This window comes from Anarhichas minor, unplaced genomic scaffold, assembly GCF_050575085.1.
Source record: "Anarhichas minor isolate MPS153535 unplaced genomic scaffold, ASM5057508v1 ptg000011l, whole genome shotgun sequence".
Lineage (NCBI taxonomy): Eukaryota > Metazoa > Chordata > Actinopteri > Perciformes > Anarhichadidae > Anarhichas > Anarhichas minor.
In genome coordinates this window covers 8,990,539-9,009,612 of record NW_027466457.1, presented here as the reverse complement: position 1 = coordinate 9,009,612, position 19,074 = coordinate 8,990,539, and the positions used below count along the sequence as shown (strand labels likewise).

Sequence of the window (19,074 nt, the reverse complement as noted above, 5' to 3'; positions counted from 1 at the left end):
GTGCCATAGTACAGGATACCAGTATGTCATATATCACAAACTGGCTCAGGAATGTAACGAGGAGGGAGACCACGCAATGTTATAAAACCAAACGACTTATTAAACTAAGGTTAACACAAAAACATTGGAGTGTGCAGATCAGCAAAGTCAAGTGATGAAAGCAGTGTGTGTGGCGTGTGTGCTGTGGAGGTTTTGAAGGTGCAAAACCAAAAGAAGGACATGCAGTGTGGATGTCGGCTGTAGGAAGGGAGAGAGACAACGTGGACCAGCTTTTATAGGCTGGACGGCCCGGATGAGCTTCATCAAGCTGACGACCCCCTCTCGTCAGCCTGCTGAGGTTGGCCAGGACAGCCTTCAAGACAGTGGGAGGGGCGTAACACATTAAAGAAACTTGTAGTATAGCATGGCTGTGAAGTATCATAAAAAGCTTTAGTATATGTTTATAGTATACCATTGAAATGTCATAGTATGTTATAAAAAAACAATTCTAATCAGGTCATCCTGGTGTCCAAGTGGACGTTTGTCCCAAATTCCAAGAAATTCCCTCAGTGTTCCTGAGATACGAGTTCAAGAGAACGGCCGACACAATATTTAATGTTTTAACCTCGAGTCCAAGTAGACGTTTGTGCCAAATGTGAAGAAATTCTCTCAAGACGTTCACGAGTATGGGACGTGGAAAGGAAACTATTTCTGACTTAGAACAGCCAGTGAACTGGAGTTACCAAGCAAACCCAATAGGATGCGTGCCAATAGCTGTTAATCTTTAAAAGAACCGCCGTCAGCACTGGACTTGCATTAGTGCAAGCGAAGAATCCACCCGACAACTCGATTCACTGAGTTTACATGTGGAATGAATTGTGAAGCAGCTGTGAATGTCAGAAAGCTTGAATCAAATGTTGAACGCTGACAATACACAACGGTCCGGGTGTGTCGGTATGTAAAACATCTGGAAGTTTAGATCAACACAACACACCAACACAAGCAGCAGTTACTTTAAAAATGAATTTATTTATTAATACAGTGGTATACTTAGAAATGTGACGCAAATGAGAAACAAAAAAAAGAAGTTGAACCAAAGAAAAATAAATAAAAACGTCAGCCGCACGGGGAAATCAACTAGTGTTGGGTTGAAGCAGTGTTATCATATCAAAAGAAAATTGTACTGATGTGCCATAATAAATTGTCTATTAGTACAAAAATACATTTCAGGGCACACAATACAGCATCCAGTATCACAAATAAAGGAAGGGACCACTCTTCACAGCAGACCCCCTCAAGTACATCTTTTAAAATCATTTAAACCAAGCACTTCTCTATTTTGTAAATAAGAATAAAAAGTTTTCTGACTGTTAAAAATGCCTTAAGTAGTGTGTGTGTGTGTGTATATGTTGGTAGAAAAGTCAGACTTATTACTGCTTATGTCAGTTCCAAGGCTCAGGGGTATAACCAGAATACAAACATAACCAATGTAACCGCTTTCTCTTTTTAAACAAACGTTTTCTCTTTTATACAAAATAACAAAGATGTACAAAAGTTCATTTACAGAGAACCAAGGCCATATACTAGCAATATGTACAGCAACAATTTAATCATCTTCTAGCTTTTTGAATTTCCTCAAACTTCATATGCATAGCAGTAAAAGAAAGCGTACCTTTTCATCAGCCTCAATTATTCTCGTGTGCTAAATCCAAGTTCACGGTTTATGAGAAAATGCAGAGACGACTTTTTCTTTCCGCAGTGATCGCAATAACTGAAGGAACCGATGTTTTTAAAGTTTCACTGAAAAGTTAATATGCAGATAAGGCATCACTGCTTGCAGTGTACGATGGGGTTTTCATGTGTTGAACTTAGTAGTAGCAGGCTTCTGGACCTGAGTCATAGCACATGCATAGATCTCTAGACAGCAGGAGTTTGTAAAATCAAGTCAGTATATTTATCTACGGTAAAACATTGCTACAAAACATCAGTTTTAAACAGAGAGAGCCCCGTCACAACAAACGGGCATCTGATACTAATACTTAACCTTCATTCTTCTTCTTATTGTTTTTTTTTTTCTTCATCTTTGCGATGCCTACGTCTTCCTTTGTGAGTCGGGCTCAGCATTTCTCAAGTCCTCAGAGATCCTTCACGAGTGAAACGCATGACCACAGAACTCACAAACAAAAGTTTTGCATATACCAACTTTGCTGTTTGTGAGTGTTGCTTTTTTTCTTTTTTAACAGTATGCAAAAAATCCCATTGCACTATTAAATGAGTTTCCAAAATTCTCCTTTTTCCTGCACCGCTCTGACCTTTTACAAAATTAGCTAAAAAAAAAAAAAAAAGTCAAAACGAGATTATTCAGTCTGTGGCACTGGTCATGCATTCCAACTTCAGTTCCCTTGTTTGAATAACTTGTTTGAATCTTTATTTTTTGCAAGCCTTGAAAGCACCGAAATAGAAAGAAAGAAACGAACAAGAGTACAGCGTTGGGGATGCTGGACTCCTTCGACTCTCCTTGTGTGTGTCGATTTTTTTCTTATTTTTTTTAAATTTTTGGGCACAGTTAACAACGTGAGTGTATCAGGTTCATACTTCATCGAGCATCGTGCACCCTGCCACGGGGGAGGGAGCCCGGCAGGGGCAAATGAGGTCCCCTGTTTATCACATTCAGTAACAGGCCAGCTGTTATCCTCTTCAGAAGTGGTCAATGAGCACAGACACACAGTTTGCACCCACCAGGTAGTTTGGGTCTCCGGGGAGAGATTTGTTCTGCCAGGTTTTGGGATCACCTGCAGGAAAGAGAGACATGATGTCAGCTGCTGGAGCCTCCCTTCCTTTACTTAAATACAGAAAATAAACCAGGGGATGCACCGGTGTGTACCTGTGTTTTGGGTATCGGAGTACAAATCTGTGTTAGAATTAATACACTTTCATGTGTAAGGCATCAGGCTTGACTTTAACATTGCTTTCTTAACTTTGGAAGACAAAATGTAACAAATCAATCGCTTAACAATCTTCAAAATGAACAGGAATTACAACTCCAGTATATAATGCAACATCTGCATGTAGGATTGAATAGATCTGCCTCATTGTCACCGATACCCGATGCAGCAGTTTGAGTCAGTATGGGCCCGATATCCGGTATCATATATCGGTGCATCCCTAACAAAAACACACCAGATGCTCAAAACAGAAGGGATTATTCTGATAGATGGATCATAAATACAACAACTCTCAATGAGAACACGTACGACTGATGATGATTTAATGTAAACATTAAAGCAGGGAATTAATTCCTGTGGCCCACCATGAGTTTATGTGACTAGTTAATGTTTAATGGATCATTCAAATCTAATTCATGTTAACTCAGTTACTTCATACATGAGTTCATATGCCACCAAATGAGCTATAATCCAGTTCCAAAGGTGCCTCTCTGAAAACACAGCAGTGCTGCTTCTCATGGAAATATAAAGCTGCATGAAGGTGGTCAGATGCAAACATCTACATGTTGGTAAATGACACAATAGTCTTGTTTATGTTTATTAGGCTGGTGGCCCGATGCTAATTAAGCTACTGATTGCTTACGGTGACTTGTGTTGCATTGTGGGAAATGTCGGCACCAGGTTTCGAGAAGGAAGAGGAATGTGTGGAATAGAAAAAAGATGTTGTTGACGTGTTTTGTACTCTTACTATAAAAAAATGCAACTTAAACTCCACAGACATTCAGTTTACTGTCTGATAAGACTAAACCAACCATTGAGTAGCTGGAACTTATGTAACATTTGGCATTTTTGCTCAAAAATGTTCTTAATTATAAAAATGGTTTCTGTTTACTGACTCGACTCCAATAAATCGACTAAATGTTTCAGCTCTAGTGGCGCTGAAGTGATTTATTTAGTTAGAACTGTCTGGAAGCCTTAGCCTCAGTTCATATTAAGCCAACACATCAAATCTCCAAACAGCACAGGTATGAAGAAGAAATGAGGGGGATATGGAAAACAGAGATGACATGATTTAAATGAGTCAGACACCAAAATCTCTCCTCTCTAATCACAAAAGCCAGCCCAAAGACCCCAAAAGGACAGAGGACAGCGTACCCGACGAGGAGTCGGAGGATTTTAGAGCAAAAGACCAACCATCAGGGGTCATAGACGCACAGTGAGGTAAGCGCAGCTCCACCGGCTTCAGGAACTTGAGTCCATGCGGGCCACACATCACCAGCGGACTTAGCAGCGTTTCTCCTGCACGGACACACAACAAGATTTAAATTCCACAAATGAAACCTGCAGGAATTAATCAGCACACCGGATTATTTATTACCCAATCAAGAGGCAAAATGGAGTCAGGCCTTCATGGTGAATGACAATTAACTGTTAACTGACTTGCCAGATTAATTAAACGACCACACTCCCTCGGTGCTGAATGTTAATCTAAAGAAATCCTCTAATCAATCTATCGGATGTTATTTTATGTCAGAGCTCATTTCTAACTGTGTAACCACCGGTTTGCTTGTACATCAGCTATTTATTTTGTTTTATCTTCTTAGGACTTTTATGTTTATACTTCTTCTCATAACATGTAGAGTTGTTTGCTTTTGTAGTCAGTCATAAATGTATAAAGTCTTAGATAAGGTGGGAATCAAATCTACAATTATCCAATAAAAGCTACTGCTGAAACTACCCTGAAGTAAAACTAAAAAGCCTCAAACTCCCGTGTTTACTGCGTTTATTGTATAACTTCAAGTGTAGCTTTTCTCCGAGTGTAGTAAAGTTTGTTCCTTGACATTCAGACATAAAGGAAGGACTGACCTTTCTCCTTGTCGAGGGGGGGCAGGATGCTGTTGTCCCGGCACACCTTGAAGTAAATCTCCTGCTCCACGCTCTCGGGGATGGCACCCTGAGGGATGATGATGCTGACGCCCGTCTCGATGGAGCTCAGGACCCCTCCGTTACAGTTGAAGATCCCCCGGGCGGTGGCCACCACCGTGTGTCCTTCGTCCTCGTCGTCATCATCCAGCGTGCTGGGGCTGAGGGACGCAGCGCAAAAGTCAGCATCATCAGTCAAAACCGTGTCGGTAGAGAAAGTTGCACAGCAGAGGACACAAGAACAAACCCCCTGTGAACAAAAGAAGTCTCTCTATGTCTTTCAGCAGCTCCGTAATTACCCTCGAAAACGTACGGGTTTCTCACCTTACAGGGATGGCCTTGGGAATGGCGTTGATGTTATTGTGCTGGTATTTGGGCCTGTTGTCCATAGTGCGTGTGAAGGTGTCCAGACCACTGTCATGGTCCAGGGGCTGTGGTGACAGCGCAGGCTTCCCGCTGCTGTTGCTCACCAAACTGGGCTTGCTGAGGAGGTCCGTCTTCACCTGTGTGTCGTTGGGCAGCAGGTTGTGGTTGAACTTGGGGCTCTCGAACTTGCGCTCAAAGGGCCGGGCTGAGCTGGTGTACGGCTTGGGGACATAGCGGTTATAGCTCGTTGGAGCAGGAGCGCCCAGCGTCTTTGCCGTTTCGGTGCCATTGACTGGGGATTTGTCGGGGATGCCCCTCGGGGGCAGGTAGCCGCCAGGAGTGGGTTCGTCTCTGCTGGCCGGCCTGAGAGCCGGCAGCTCGGGTTTGGGATTGGGTGAACCCAATGGCTCGGGTATGGAGTTCGCTGGAGATGGTTGAAGGAAAATACAATCACTTAAACACAGTCTTTGTCACACCATTATACTCTCGCACTTTAGAAGAGAGCGCTTACCGTCATTGGGGCTGAGCTTGAGCAGTGCGTTGGGTGGGATGGCGGACGCTGGGGGCCCATACTGTGATGAGGGGCTGATCTGGGGCAAGGGTTCATATCTTTTCTCCACTGGACTCACCTTCTCTACAGACTCAACTCTGCAGTACACAAAACAAAACGGTTAACAAAATAATTATGATTCCGCAGCGGGTGGAGTTAAAAAGCAGAGGTGTTTTGCACATCAGCCAACAGTGCTGGCATGAGGTGCATACCTGTTGTACGGGTAGGACAGCTGAGCTGGTTTGGGCAGATCGTGGAAGCGGTTGATGCCAGGACTGGGTTGTCCCATGGCCTTGCTGTCGAAGCTGCGGCGATCAAAGTAGGACAACTGCTTCCTGTAGTACTCCTCATCCTCATCTGGGTCATAGTGGTTAGACCGCATTACATCATCCAGGGGTTTATGATGGGGCTTCTGTGGCTCAGGGGCCCTGCAGAGGAAGCAAAAAGAAACGAGTAAAACAGCTGCAGAGATTTAAACTGCAGGGAAAGACAGTAGGATTGGTCTAACGCCCGCTGGACAACGTTTTGATGGAAGACATCCTGACTGTGATTTGAAATGATCAAGTATGTTTGAAAATAATCTGGACGTCCCAGACGGGGTGAGGAGCTCAGCACGGCAATGAGACTGGAGCCGACCTTCTCACAGCAGGGAGCCACGACATTCCTAATGACTCCGTAAACATGCAGAGCTGGTCGTCCTGGTAGAAAGACATTCTTTTGATGCCTTGTGTGTCTTTGCACACCACTCCAGAGTCTGGCTTGCTACACGGTGACCTGTGTCCACTAGGTGGAGCTCAAACAACTATAATATATTTCCAAGATGCCTTTGCAAGGATCTCCTAGTTGTCCTTCACCCACCTACTTTGCAGCCTGGGGTTCTGTGAGGACTACGTACCTATAGGTGGATTTCTCCTGCTCCAGGTTGCTGAGGGAATTGGCTTTGAGGACTGGGCCAGGTGCAATCACAGGTTTAGGAACATCTGCAGGCTGAAAAGCAAAGCGAAGGTGTCTCTTTAGTGCTTCTTGCATCTGATCCAGATTTTTGTTCACATGAACGAATTGTACGCACATGGCTATCTGTGCCTGACAGCTCACAGGCCAGAGGATTACAAAGCAGACGATAATTTCACGAAAACAAGCTTGCAGTTTGAAGCCCGTCTATTCTGCAGTTTTTTGACTGCAGTTTGGGAAAAGATCATTTGGCCTCAGTGGGGCATTTTTGGTTATCTTGTGCTGCTTTGAAATACTAACATATCAAAGTACCAATTGTTAAACCCCTTTAATAGCTAACAAAGGCTCCCATCTGAAATTTAGCCTAACATGAACCACCTTGTACCAGGCAATGTTTAAATCTAGAGTAACGATATGATCCTAGTTGTCTCCCTCTTTCAGAGTGTGACCTGGCTGCAATTTTCCAATTTAATAGTTCTCCAACTACAGAATCTTTCTTTCTTATCAATAACGGTGATGAAGTTCTTTTCGGGGTTAAAATGTAGAGTTACGAGGTGTTCACATTAATTTGTACACCCCTGTGAGGAACTCACCCTGAGAGCTGATTCTCCTCCTTCTTTAGCCCTGTCCATGGAAACAGAGCGTTTGTTCTCAAACATCTTCACTCTGTTGAGCACCGACTGTGGCTTCATGGCCGGGTCCTCGTCCAGGTCTTCCCGTGGCGGAGGAGGGAGGGGTTTGGAGCCCGGAGTGATCGCTGGCTCGCCGGGAGAGGGCAGGGTCTCTGGCTTAGGAGGGGGAATTGTGGGTTCAGAGTTCATCATAGGGTCATGCATCCCTTGCTTAAAGCCACGGTTTGCAGGCCCAGGAATGTAGGTGGGCCTCAGACCAGAGTCACTGTAATACTGCTTTGGGGGCTCCGGCGATCGGGGTGAATTAATGGGGAAGCCGTGAGGTTCTGCCTCATAAGGGGAGCGGGCGTCATAGCCAGCTGGGGGCGGGGGCTCATCGTAACGAATGGGCCCAGGTTTACTGTGCCGTCGTCTGCCGTCGTAGCCCACCGGAGGGGCCTCATCGTAACGCAGCTGGGTGGGGCTGTAGTCCCTGCCCGGTCCGTCGTCGTAGGGCGACCGGGGGCTGTAGCCCATGGGTTGCTGGTGGCCCGGCTGGTACCCTGCGGGCTGGGAGGACGAGGTCTGCTGGTCATAGGGGGGCCACTGTTCGTTGTAATGAGGCACACGGTTGTCGTAGTGCAGGTGAGAGTCAGTGTTATGAGGCTTTGGATCGGTGAAGCCGCCTCCATCGTATCCGTAAGGCGGGTGGTCGTAATCGCGGTATGGCTGTTTGTCCTGGAACGGCTGGTGACAGTAGCTCAAAGACTGCTTCAGGCCATGGTTGATTCGCACAGGGTCCTCCATATTGTACAGATCTTTCTTGTACATCTGTGAAGAAACAACACTGAATGAATTCATCCATTACATCGTCGTCATTTTCAGCTTTTAACAATCACCAGACAGAGGACAGAAAGCAGCCGGGGAAAAATGCTTTCCCAACACCAGATAGAGAATAATTAAAAAGATTACATTCAAGACTGGAATATAAACTGAAACTTTGAGGAATTTAACATGTATAAAATTAACCAAATCATTAGGAAAGAAATCCCTCTACTGTTTAATTAAACAAAAATCAATTCAAAGTGCAACTACACAAGCAAACCTTTGTCCATTATTCAAAAACAGTTCTGAATGCCTGTTTGACAAGATGCCTCTCAAGAATGATTATAATCCATATGGACACGAGGTTTTACACATTTACACATTTCATGAATAGTGAACTAACAAGCAATTTGCACATTTCTGAAAGGCCTCATTTCAAACAAATGATGTGTAGCCTGTAGACAGCAAATCCAGTTACAGTACTTCCTATGGAAGAAGGTTGATTTGTTGTCATCTACTCCGGACAAAACTACTCAACGGAAGACACAATGCAGCGTGCCGATGTAAGTTTTTAGATACGGAATATTGCTTGATGGAAATCATTACCAAGAGTACTGTCTGCAGGTTAGCTTTCATCATGCAACCAACATTCAGTTTGCATCTAATGCAACGTCAAACTACTGGCACTACAACAGACGACACATCTACCACCGTGATGCCACTGTAAGTGCTACTATCGTTCATCTACAGAAGAGAGTTAAAGCTGAAAGGAACCCCAAAAAACATTAGGAGCCATGCAAAGGAAGTAAGAGGCAACAGTTAGGGCTGGTTGTGGATGTCTTCCCCCTGGTCAAAGACTCAAATGTACCAGTCCTCCTGGTCTCCCAGCCCACTGTGGTGCATGTGGACTAGTCTGTCGCACATTTTCTCTGGGAGCCAGAGGCACACAGTGGGCTCAGTGAGGCACACAGTGTGGGCGTGTCATGCAGAGAGCGAGTGGAAAGCATGTGCGAGAAGACAGGCAGTTAAAACAGCAGGCTGTGGCCCAGGCCCGGTCCGAGTGGCTGGAGAAACAGCGGGTACCTTTGGTTCTGGACCAGGCGGTCCAGACGGGTGGGGTTCATGTGGTGATGGGGGCTGAATAAGCTCAGGGGCAGGGCTGGGGCTGCTAAGTGAGTCGGCCTGAGGAGCTGCGGCTGCAGCAGGCGGCTCCTCTAGGTGCACACCCTCAAGCTGTACAGGCTGCTCAACAGCAGGGGGCGCTACCGCCGGCGGAGGCAACGAGGGCATGGGCAGAGCAGCCTCATCTCGCTGTGAAGTATTGTTAAGAGACATTTATAACACAGCCTGCCAAGGGCACACAAAGCACAGCTCACCCCAACACCACGAGCTTCTTCCTTACACTGAATCAGTTTTACACCAGCCAGAGAATGTGGTTAGAATAGATAACATACCAGTAGCTTCTAGAACAGGTTTATTACTTAGCAATGGGCATTAAATCTTAACAACGGTCAGGACACAACACTGAACACAAAGGAGCTATTCCTCAGCTCGCCAGTACTTTTAGCCATCATCCATCTCTGACGGCCGGGTGCAGCCTGCAAAGCTAGATATAAATGTTACCTGTTGCGGAGCGGCCATCTTGAACCCAGCAGGGTCTATGCGACTGGTTGGGTCGGGCTGCACAGGGTGCTGGTATCCAGGATAACCAGGGGTGTCCTGAATTACAGGCGGGTCTTCTCGCACAGGCTCGGATGAGCGGGTGATGGCGGGCTCCGTGGGCAGACCCACTTCGTCGTTCAGTGTCTCGTCGAGCTCCTGGTCCGTGTACGCTCCGCCCTCCGTGTCCGTGTCCTCGTAGTCAGAGGTGTGGCGGCTGTCCGTGCTGTACATGGAGTATTCACTTCCTGGCGCAGACAGGTAGGACAGACGGTCGTCGTGGATGTCCAGGTCATCCTCTGTAGTGCCATCCGCCTGAGCAGAGAAACGATAGTGAGACGAACAGGAAACCCAACAATATTGTTGAGGGACAAGGAATGACGCAACAGTCTCTCACCTTGCCCTCTGACACCCACACCAACTGGTTCTGCTGCTGCTGGATTGTTTCTTTCAGAGCTCCGTACCAGCCATCATTCATATTGTTCAAGTTGATGGTGGCTGAAAGAGGGTATTTTTCTTTGGGTCACTATCACTTCAAGAAGAATAAAACATGTGAAAAGAGACAGGATACACTCTGCACACTCACTGGTGAACAGGTGGTGATTATTCTTCCTCAGTTTGATGGCTCTCTCATAGAGCTTCCTGGCGCTCTTCCTAGACTCTGGACACAGTCTGGTCCTCATGTTCTTCACACCCTGCTTAGTATCAGGATTTAGGAAGACTACAATCGGGTACCACTGAGCATAGTTCAGCCTGTCCACAGCGTTCGGGGTGATGTCCAGGACAGCATGTTTGTCCTTCATGAGATAAGGGCAGGAAAGAGGAAAAATATATCTGTTAGGAAATACTCTAAGAACCTACAACGCTGTTTATACGATACAAGGAGGCCTACTCACTCTGTCAATGATCTGCTTGATGGTGTGAAGACGAATGATTCCTGAACTACGCTGGTCTGTTCCTGCATCTCTCGGTTCACTCTCTGGAAAAGAGATTAAAAGGGATTCATGAAGAGAAATAAATCTTGAACACTAATAAGCTTACTGTCAGTTGATGTTTTCTACAATATATGTGCAGTAAAATGTAGACAAACATACTGGCAAGCTCAAAAAGATCTGGCTCTTCTCTGGAGAGTTTTTCTCGAGCAGTATCAGCGATCGGCCCAAATATCACCACAGGTCTCAGGAAACCAGCTGCACGGAAATACAAAAAAATATATAAAGACTCAGAAATGTAGGCTGTAGGCTAGCAGACACCGTCAGAGTCCTCACCCTCTCTCAGTACAACTCTTTCATAAGCCGGGAACTTTGTCTGGACTGGCTGAGAAGAGAGATCCTCTCTGCTCTTCCTCAGGTTCCTCTTTGAGCTCCGAAGACCACGAAACCTCCAGAAGTCAGCCCTGTCGCCACCCGCCGTCTTGGGGAGAGTGTATTGCACGCTGGACAGCTGCTCTGCTCTGTTAACGAATGACAGAAAGACAGAGATGGTTCTTAATGTAACACAAGCTAATGGGTGTGTCAGAAATCTGGCACCGCTAACCTAAACACTGCCAATGCCTCAGGACGCTACATGGCAATGATAATCATAACAAATGTAATATTAATAAGGGAACTGTTGTTGCAAACATTTATCAAGCATGTCACTCTTTGAGCAGACACATGAACCTTTTTAACCCGCAGCTAAATTTGGCTTATAATGTCATTGTTATATACTTTATCCTTTTTAGTATTCTTAATGGTCTGGTTTTTATGTAACTTTTATATCTCAGCATCTCTTGTGGTGCTCTATAAATACAGTTTATCATTAAACCCATAACATGTCTCTCAGGTCACCTGTTTTTGTTGGGGATGATGCCCCTCTCCACCTCTTGGTGATTCTTGCCGATGCGAATGGCCAGCCAGGAGCCCAGCTTCCCGTTGTAGAGGGTGTCCACCACACGGAACACCTCCCCCTTGTTGAAGCTCAACCCATACGGAGATTCCTTCTCGTACTCAAAGTGTGTCCGGATGTAGAAGGAGTCGCCGACATCCGACTCCACAATCCGCCGATACACTGAGCAGGAGACAGCGAGTCAGAAACATTGGGCTAATGTGATCAACAGAACTTAATCTCTCATTTCATCTCCTTACTCACTTCACTTACCATCTTTCTTCTTCTGGGCCAGAATGGTGACCTCTTCACCCTTAGGAAGGTCTAGGAGGAACAGCACCGCCTCCTCCCGGATTATGTTCGCAAAATCTACATTGTTTACCTGCAATTTGGGAACACAGAGATTACTGATTTATGCTTACCGCTGTTGTCGAGTACTTTAAAGTTTGAGTTAAGAAGTAAGCTTCATTGTTCAAAGTGTGCGTGAGGGGAGGTGTAAATCTCTGTTTGTATAGAAAGGATTACATCACTCTTGCTGTTCTCAGTATTGTCTGTCTGAAGATTTTACTGCACTATAAGAACTCAAGCCATTCCTCTTTATACTTAAAGAAAGCAGGAGGAGGTACAAACAGGGAGATATATGGCTTTGAGGAAACGGGACAAACACAGCGAGAGGAAACAGCTTTTTGTGTGTGTGCTCCCTCTGGGTCATTGCTAAGAGACCAGCATGGAGGTACAAGCATTTTGGAGCAGCTAGTGTGTAAAACCATGAAAAAGGGAAAAGCTTGAGGACGCATACCCCATAAAACATGTCTGTTTACAGACGCCATCAGGTACCCATTGTTAAGACAAGGAGAAGAAAAAAACAATCTTTTGTGACGTAGAATAACAGCTCTAAGTTCTGGACATGGAACTTTTTTCAACACCTCTTAAGTTGGACAAGAACCACTTGGTTGTAGCCGTCAGGTTACACACTTGCTGTGTTAAAAAGTAAAGCATCTCACCCTGAGAATTTGGTCGCCCTCCTCCAGGCCCTCCTTGGAAGCTGGGCTGTCCTCAAGCACTCCGGCTACAAAGATGCCCACGTCATTCCCCCCGGCCAGCCGCAGCCCCACGCTCTCCCCTTTCCTGAACTTCACCAGCTTCATGCTTGGCCTGAGGATGGGGAAGACCATTGTTAGGATGATTTTCTTTGACATGACACCATTTGATGGCATTTCTGTCTTTGCAGAGAAAACTGCAATTTATGAATAGTTGAGTGACTCTTGGATGTAAGCTAGGTTTTCTCCATTTGCCGAGACCGTTTTCTCTTTACCGAGCTTATAAAAGCAAAGACGTGCAATTGTTCTGGAGAAAGAGAAAGGCGCAGTGATGGAGAAGAGAAAAATAACCACAGTAAACTGTCTCCCACAGAACAATCCAGTGTGTTCAGAACATTTTTTAAATCTATGCCTTGTTGCTTCGTACAGATAACATTTTGAAAACTGTCAATTGCTACTTCAAGATGTGCTGTTGTTATATACTGCAATCAAAAAGGTCCTCACTCTTGCCATCACTTGTTATAAAAGTGAACTGAGATTTATGGAGTGAGGCGCTCACTTTTTGTTTTGTAGATTTTAATAAGTCATTAATATTTGATGGTGTGAATTTGTTCGCGGTTATTATTACCGTAGGATGCCATCGTCATGGGCAGCACTTGGCACCGGGGCATCAGAGGGACTGACTGGCAGGTCTACATCTGGCTGTCCAGGCTGAGCATACACCGGCTTGGGCTCTGAACCAAAACACAACCTCAGGTTATTAATGCAGACACACGCTGAACAGGTTTAAAAACAAAGAAATAGTCCCTCAAACACATTCACAACACCGCAGATACACGTGTTAAACTAAGTACAATTACAGTAATTAAAAACACAACTGTTCAAAACCACACACTGTCAAAGTGTCATCACAGATGCTTTGCACACACACACACACACACACACTCAAGGCACATAGCGTCCTGAGCAGGGAGGTCAAACAGAAAGGCAGCAGAGCGCTGCAGGCTGGGGAGGAACGTCAGACTCGATCAACTCATACGGTCTATTTTCATTTGGCTTCAGGCAAACTCAGCCAGGCTCAGCAGGCGTCTGGATCTAACTTTTTTTTTCGGTAGTTATGCTCTTAAAAAAGGTCAAAAATGACTGGTTCAAAGAAGATTTCATTTTGCGATCATGAAATCATTTAATAAAACAATTAAATGACTGCTTATGATGGACGGGGAAACCCACATGTGGTATTTGCTGACAGGTACAAGACACAAATAATGGGTGTACTGACATGTCTATCCGATAACTTCTGATTTACAAATCACTTGTCTGACATGGACACACAATATTCAGGTTTAATGGCCGTGTTATTACTGACCTGGGAGTGGTGGGAGCTGTTTCTCCTCTCTTGCAATAGCCGACTCCTTCGGTTTGGGCAGAGGAACCTCCTCCGGTAGCTTCACGGGAGTTGAAGACGGCTTTGAGATCCGTTCGTCATCACGACTTCTGTGACTGCAGACAAAAAGACTTTGTCTTGAGCGAAGGAATGCGTGAGATTATAAATTGTGTATTCTGGAGATGTAGCGCTCGGAGGTAACAGGAGAGCTTTAAGGCTACATCTCGAGTACACGCAACAATACCAAGGCCGTATACGACTCAACACAACTTTTGTCCTGACTGCAGTGGGCACGCACTGGCTGAGAAAAGGAAACACGGGTGAAGAGAACGGCTCGGAGTCTGAGGCTGCATCCTAGTCTTGAAGGTCACTACTTTGTCTTTTTACTTTTTTTTGCGCTCTATTTTTAGAGCAGCTGATCTAAGGTGTCAGAGTGGATTCTTTCCTCCAGGTGAATTTCACAGTGTGACACTGGCTGTAGACCAGCAACGGTTTGACTTCAATGCCTGTTTTAAAAGACTTAGGCCGTCTTAACTGATACACAGTGAGCCTGGTCAATCACGAGTCAGTAAATGATGAAATAAATACCCTGCGTTTCGTTAAATGCTGACATTCTCGATGCGTTTCAAATGCAAAGGAGGCTTTATGGTTCCGTCGCCAAACTCCTGGTCACATGGCTGCTCATTGGCACAGCTTTACTGGCACAATACTGCTGCATTCACAGGCTGAGTGACCGAGTAGCATGCAGGACCCTGTTTGAACTGGCTGGAGAGGAACAAAGCTCTGTTTTAATCCATCCAGGAGGAGGCCCTCCTTTTAAACTGCCAATTCTCTGAACTGAGAGAAAGGGTCACAGGTCACAGGTTCGGATAAACAGTAACATCCTGTCCCAGCATCTCCTTCCTGCTAAGTGAAATACGTAAATGACTTGTGCTCCAGTAGCCCAGATGGGTCATAAATAAACTAATGCAACACATTGAGAATATTGCACACAAAACACAATCTATTAAACCAGACATCCACCGGTATAAAGAAAGATCTCAGTGAAGCTCAGCAGCTAAAGGGGAGACAGTTGACACTGATGGTGGGCGACAGCATTTTGTTCCTCCATTGTTGGAGCCATATTGTCCTCGTGCCAAACTTGTGGTTTGCCCACAAAAACATTGAAGAGACGGGAGGATCATGTGACTCAATCATCTCGAGTCAAAATAAGACGCCTCACTGAATAATTGATGTTATATAACATCACGACAGCAATCTTCCTCTGAGTAATAATTTGCTGTTAGAGTCATCTTTGCAATGGAGAAAGAATGAATTTGTTGCAGGAGAATCAGCGCTTTGTGAGAGTTTAGGGTCGTCTATTAATCTACATTAAAGTAGATCTATTCAGGATTTACTAGCACTACTATTGGTAACTACTCGTACTGCATAAAGGTGATACACTTACGGTATTCTCCAGCTGTTGAGTCGTATTAAGGGAATAAAAAGGGCAGAGAAATCGTGTTAAGTGAGTGTTGGTGAGACTGTACGTATAAGCATCGTTGCTATTTGCTAGTGACGATTTTCTGTGTCTCTTAAAGACTTTTTAAGTTCCCATAGTAAATAAATTAGAGTTTTTGAAACTGATGTATCAAAAATGCTCTGTTCCAAATGGCAGAGGACGTTACATTCCAGACACAGTGATATAGGTTGAGCACTGAACTTATACACGAAGTAGAGCAGAGTTTTGACCCTAATTGACCAAGAGTGTCTCTTTTGCAGCTTAAGAGTTGACTTTTATTTTCCTCGGGTCAATAAGCAGCGTGAAAGGGGAACAACTCCGGTGCTCTATTGAGTTGAAATGAAGAACTAATGAGGTACTTTCAAACAAGGTTACAGTCACAGAAGTGCTGAATGGGTTGGTGGCTGGTATTAACTCAAACATAAAATCGAAAGTCCTTTATAGCCAAAAAAAACAAAAACCCCAAACACGTCTGTTTCAATAAACATTGACAGATAGAAGTTCATTACAACAAGATCAGTTACATCAGAACGTTTTAAATATTAATAAAGGGCTAAAACTAATTATTGTTTTGAGTATTGATTAATAAGCTTGTTATTTTCTTAATTAATTGTATTAATAGTGCCCATCACACTTGTTCTAAAATCCTCTGGTGATGTCATCAAATTACTTGTATTACCAAACCTAAAAACAACAAAAAAGCCTCTAAATAATCACTTTACTATCCAATTAGACAACAAAAAGCGGAAAAAATACTCAAACTATTAGTCGATAATCAAAATAGATTGCAATTATATTTCTGTTGATGAATTGTTTCAGATCTACATTATTAATATGAAAAACAATTCCCCTTCAATCACATTAAAAAGGAACCATTACAGTGGCTGTGAACTGTAATAATCTAGTTGTGTTGATATTTGTAACATTTAGTGGTAAGAAGTCACTGCTGTGCTGTTTCAGTCAGTAGTCGAATATTGTGTCCTGTACTGAGACGTTCATTTTCTATTCATTAAATTGAAATCTTAATTATTGTTGGTCCTGGATTAAACTAAAGTTTTATATCAACCGGAGAGAGAAAGCAGCAGAAATAATGTAACAAAATTGAACCTATATGAAAATGTCAGGCTATAGTTATGCACTAGTTATACACTGTTTCATTTAAACTTTAAAATGTTAAGGTGTGGAGGGATGCTCTTTACCTGCCATTGCTGATTTGTGGGGGTGAGTTTCTGGAGTGGTCTGAGGGGTCAGATCTTCTGTCTGGAGAGCGGGAGCGGCTGCTACGATGTCTGTCATGCGATCGATTGGAATGGTCGGATGCCAGAGAATGGATATCTGAAATGTCTGATCAAACAAAAGCCACTGTTCAGCCACGGCGGTCTGAAACGCACACGGACAAGTCTGGCTTTTCAGCTGCGCCCCAGTTCAGCCGAATCCAACGCTGAACACCGCTCTCACCGTCTCTGTCGGAGGCGTTGGCTGAAGCAAGGCTGTCATCGAGGTCAGGGATGTTCAGCAGGGTCGCCCTGTCGTCCCTCTGCACGACCATTTTTAGCTTGCCCTTTGACCTTTCTATCAGCTTCTTGGCGTCTATCAAGGAGAGGTTTTCTGTCACTGTGCCGTTGATCTATAGAAAAGCAGAGAGAGAAGCTATTAGCCATGACATGACAAAGAACAGAAGTTAAAAAAAAATGAAAAATTAAAGAATGAAGTCTTTGTTTCACATTTTATTGCAAGAAAATTGTCATATGAAAAGCTAAGTTTAGGCTACAAATGCATAGTCCTAAAGGCACAACATCACGTGCAAATTAAGTGCAAAACTGATGTTTGTTAGGGTCAAATCAATTTGTAAGCTTAAGATTGGGCTGTGCAGTATCAACTAGCACATCCCTTTGACAATTATTTCCTTTAATCATTTGCTTAACCTTTCCTTCCTTAAGTGCTAGCATTCAAAGAGAGTAAAATGTGAGAAGCGATTGATTCAGAACAGCTACAGTTCAAAAAGCACCCGTCATGCACAAAGAGCTATTTTATACTTTCATTGCTTTCAAAATGTCAACGAATTGAGTAACATCAAGCCGATAAAGCTGCAAGTGCTGTTATGCAACTTTAGATGGATAGAAAAAAATAGATTAGTACAGCAGTGAGTACTCGTACATTTCAGCACGATATTAATTCTTCTCTCCATCAGCACAAAAAGAGGAAAAATAAACAATAATATAATGTAATTTTCAATTGTCTCGTTGACATTTTAATATTTCATGATGTATACATATTAAATGTTCACCAGGCTTCTTGAAGTCGTATGCCTCACCTTCAGAACAACATCTCCTTCCTGGATGTTGCCGTCTCTGGCTGCCAGGCTCTCGGGGGAAATGTCCTTGACAAAGATGTGGCTGGCCAGGCGCAGGCCATATTCTGCTTACAAAGTGAACGACAGCAACAAAGACCATGTTAGCACAGAGCTCACGTGGCCACGCCGCACTGACCACACTTTGCTGTCAAGCCGCTGCTCCCACTGGGATTAACAGTGTTGATTAAAGAAGATTAATTGCTCTTTACTTGAGTAAACTTGGATTTTGCTGCGGCTGGCAAATTTTGTTTGCTCTGGCAGTTGACCAATGCTGATTTGGAGGTCTTATTCTCTCCTTAAAGTCTGGCTGTCAGTGGCTAATAGTTGGATAAATAAAATGGCAGGTGATTTCCTGGATTACCTCAGAGAACCTTCTTAGTGCCCTTCCGTCTTTTCATCCCCGACTTTGTGAGCCTCACCTTCATTTTTGCGAGATTTGACAAGTGTGACTTTTGCGGGTCGCGGGGGCAGGTTGTGCGAGCGGCGGTCTGAGCGAGGGGAGAGACTCCTCTCCCGCGAGCCGCTGCGTTCACGCTCCCTGTCCCGTCGCCCGCTGCTCCGCCCACTGCGCCTGCCCATGGCCCCGCCCACACCGCTGTAAGCGCCGCTGCGTCCGCTCCGCGTCTCGTATATCTCTTCATCGTAACTGTCGTCCTCGTCCTCGTCGTCGTGCTCCGACATAGTTTCCCTCTCCCCGAGGCGGCCCATGGGGACGTGCACCTTTCTCTTCCGCCTGATTGTCTGAGGAAAGGAAATACGATATGAGATCAGTTACAGTAAGACGAATCATTCATGTACATTCCTCCTACTAGTCCGTTGTGAAAGATATAAGAAATGTCTAGATGACATACAATTTGATAAAAATGTATCAACATTGTGTCGTGACTGACGTAAGTTTTCCCCAAAGTTTAGGAAAGGAATTCACAATGGGCTGTTGACTCACAATTTTGGCAATTTTCCCACTTTTACGAAGCTGCTGGACGGCGTACGCGTGCTCCACATTGTCCATGGAGACAGCATTGACCATAACGACTCTGTCATTTTCCCTAGAGAGTGGACACAGAGATATGAGACATGCTGGAGTCTCTCTGTAGCCGGAAGGGTCATTTAATACTAATAAC

The 19,074-nt window shown here is 44.5% G+C and overlaps 1 protein-coding gene across 10 annotated transcripts in view; it reads right to left on the bottom strand.

Annotated features, from left to right (window-relative positions):
- Positions 1-988: 988 nt before the first annotated feature.
- The window catches only part of tjp1b (tight junction protein 1b), a 30,191-nt gene continuing 12,105 nt past the window's right edge, over positions 989-19,074 (bottom strand). For 2 of the 10 annotated variants that reach the window (XM_076089257.1, XM_076089261.1), the window contains exons 4-28: positions 18,897-18,999; positions 18,373-18,694; positions 17,915-18,021; positions 17,059-17,227; positions 16,800-16,944; positions 14,082-14,215; positions 13,344-13,449; positions 12,680-12,830; positions 11,949-12,057; positions 11,639-11,858; positions 11,078-11,262; positions 10,904-10,999; positions 10,706-10,788; positions 10,396-10,606; positions 10,207-10,307; positions 9,774-10,124; positions 9,234-9,461; positions 7,308-8,156; positions 6,659-6,750; positions 5,976-6,191; positions 5,725-5,861; positions 5,172-5,637; positions 4,791-5,008; positions 4,080-4,223; positions 989-2,771 (exon numbers count right to left, since the gene is read on the bottom strand). In XM_076089257.1, the coding sequence (XP_075945372.1) occupies positions 2,677-2,771; positions 4,080-4,223; positions 4,791-5,008; positions 5,172-5,637; positions 5,725-5,861; positions 5,976-6,191; positions 6,659-6,750; positions 7,308-8,156; positions 9,234-9,461; positions 9,774-10,124; positions 10,207-10,307; positions 10,396-10,606; positions 10,706-10,788; positions 10,904-10,999; positions 11,078-11,262; positions 11,639-11,858; positions 11,949-12,057; positions 12,680-12,830; positions 13,344-13,449; positions 14,082-14,215; positions 16,800-16,944; positions 17,059-17,227; positions 17,915-18,021; positions 18,373-18,694; positions 18,897-18,999 (5,038 nt within the window). In that variant the 3' untranslated portion in view covers positions 989-2,676. Of the gene's footprint in view, positions 2,772-4,079; positions 4,224-4,790; positions 5,009-5,171; positions 5,638-5,724; positions 5,862-5,975; positions 6,192-6,658; positions 6,751-7,307; positions 8,157-9,233; positions 9,462-9,773; positions 10,125-10,206; positions 10,308-10,395; positions 10,607-10,705; positions 10,789-10,903; positions 11,000-11,077; positions 11,263-11,638; positions 11,859-11,948; positions 12,058-12,679; positions 12,831-13,343; positions 13,450-14,081; positions 14,216-16,799; positions 16,945-17,058; positions 17,228-17,914; positions 18,022-18,314; positions 18,329-18,372; positions 18,695-18,896; positions 19,000-19,074 lie in introns of those variants that run through there. The other 8 variants (XM_076089259.1, XM_076089260.1, XM_076089258.1 and 5 more) reach the window with 8 other exon arrangements.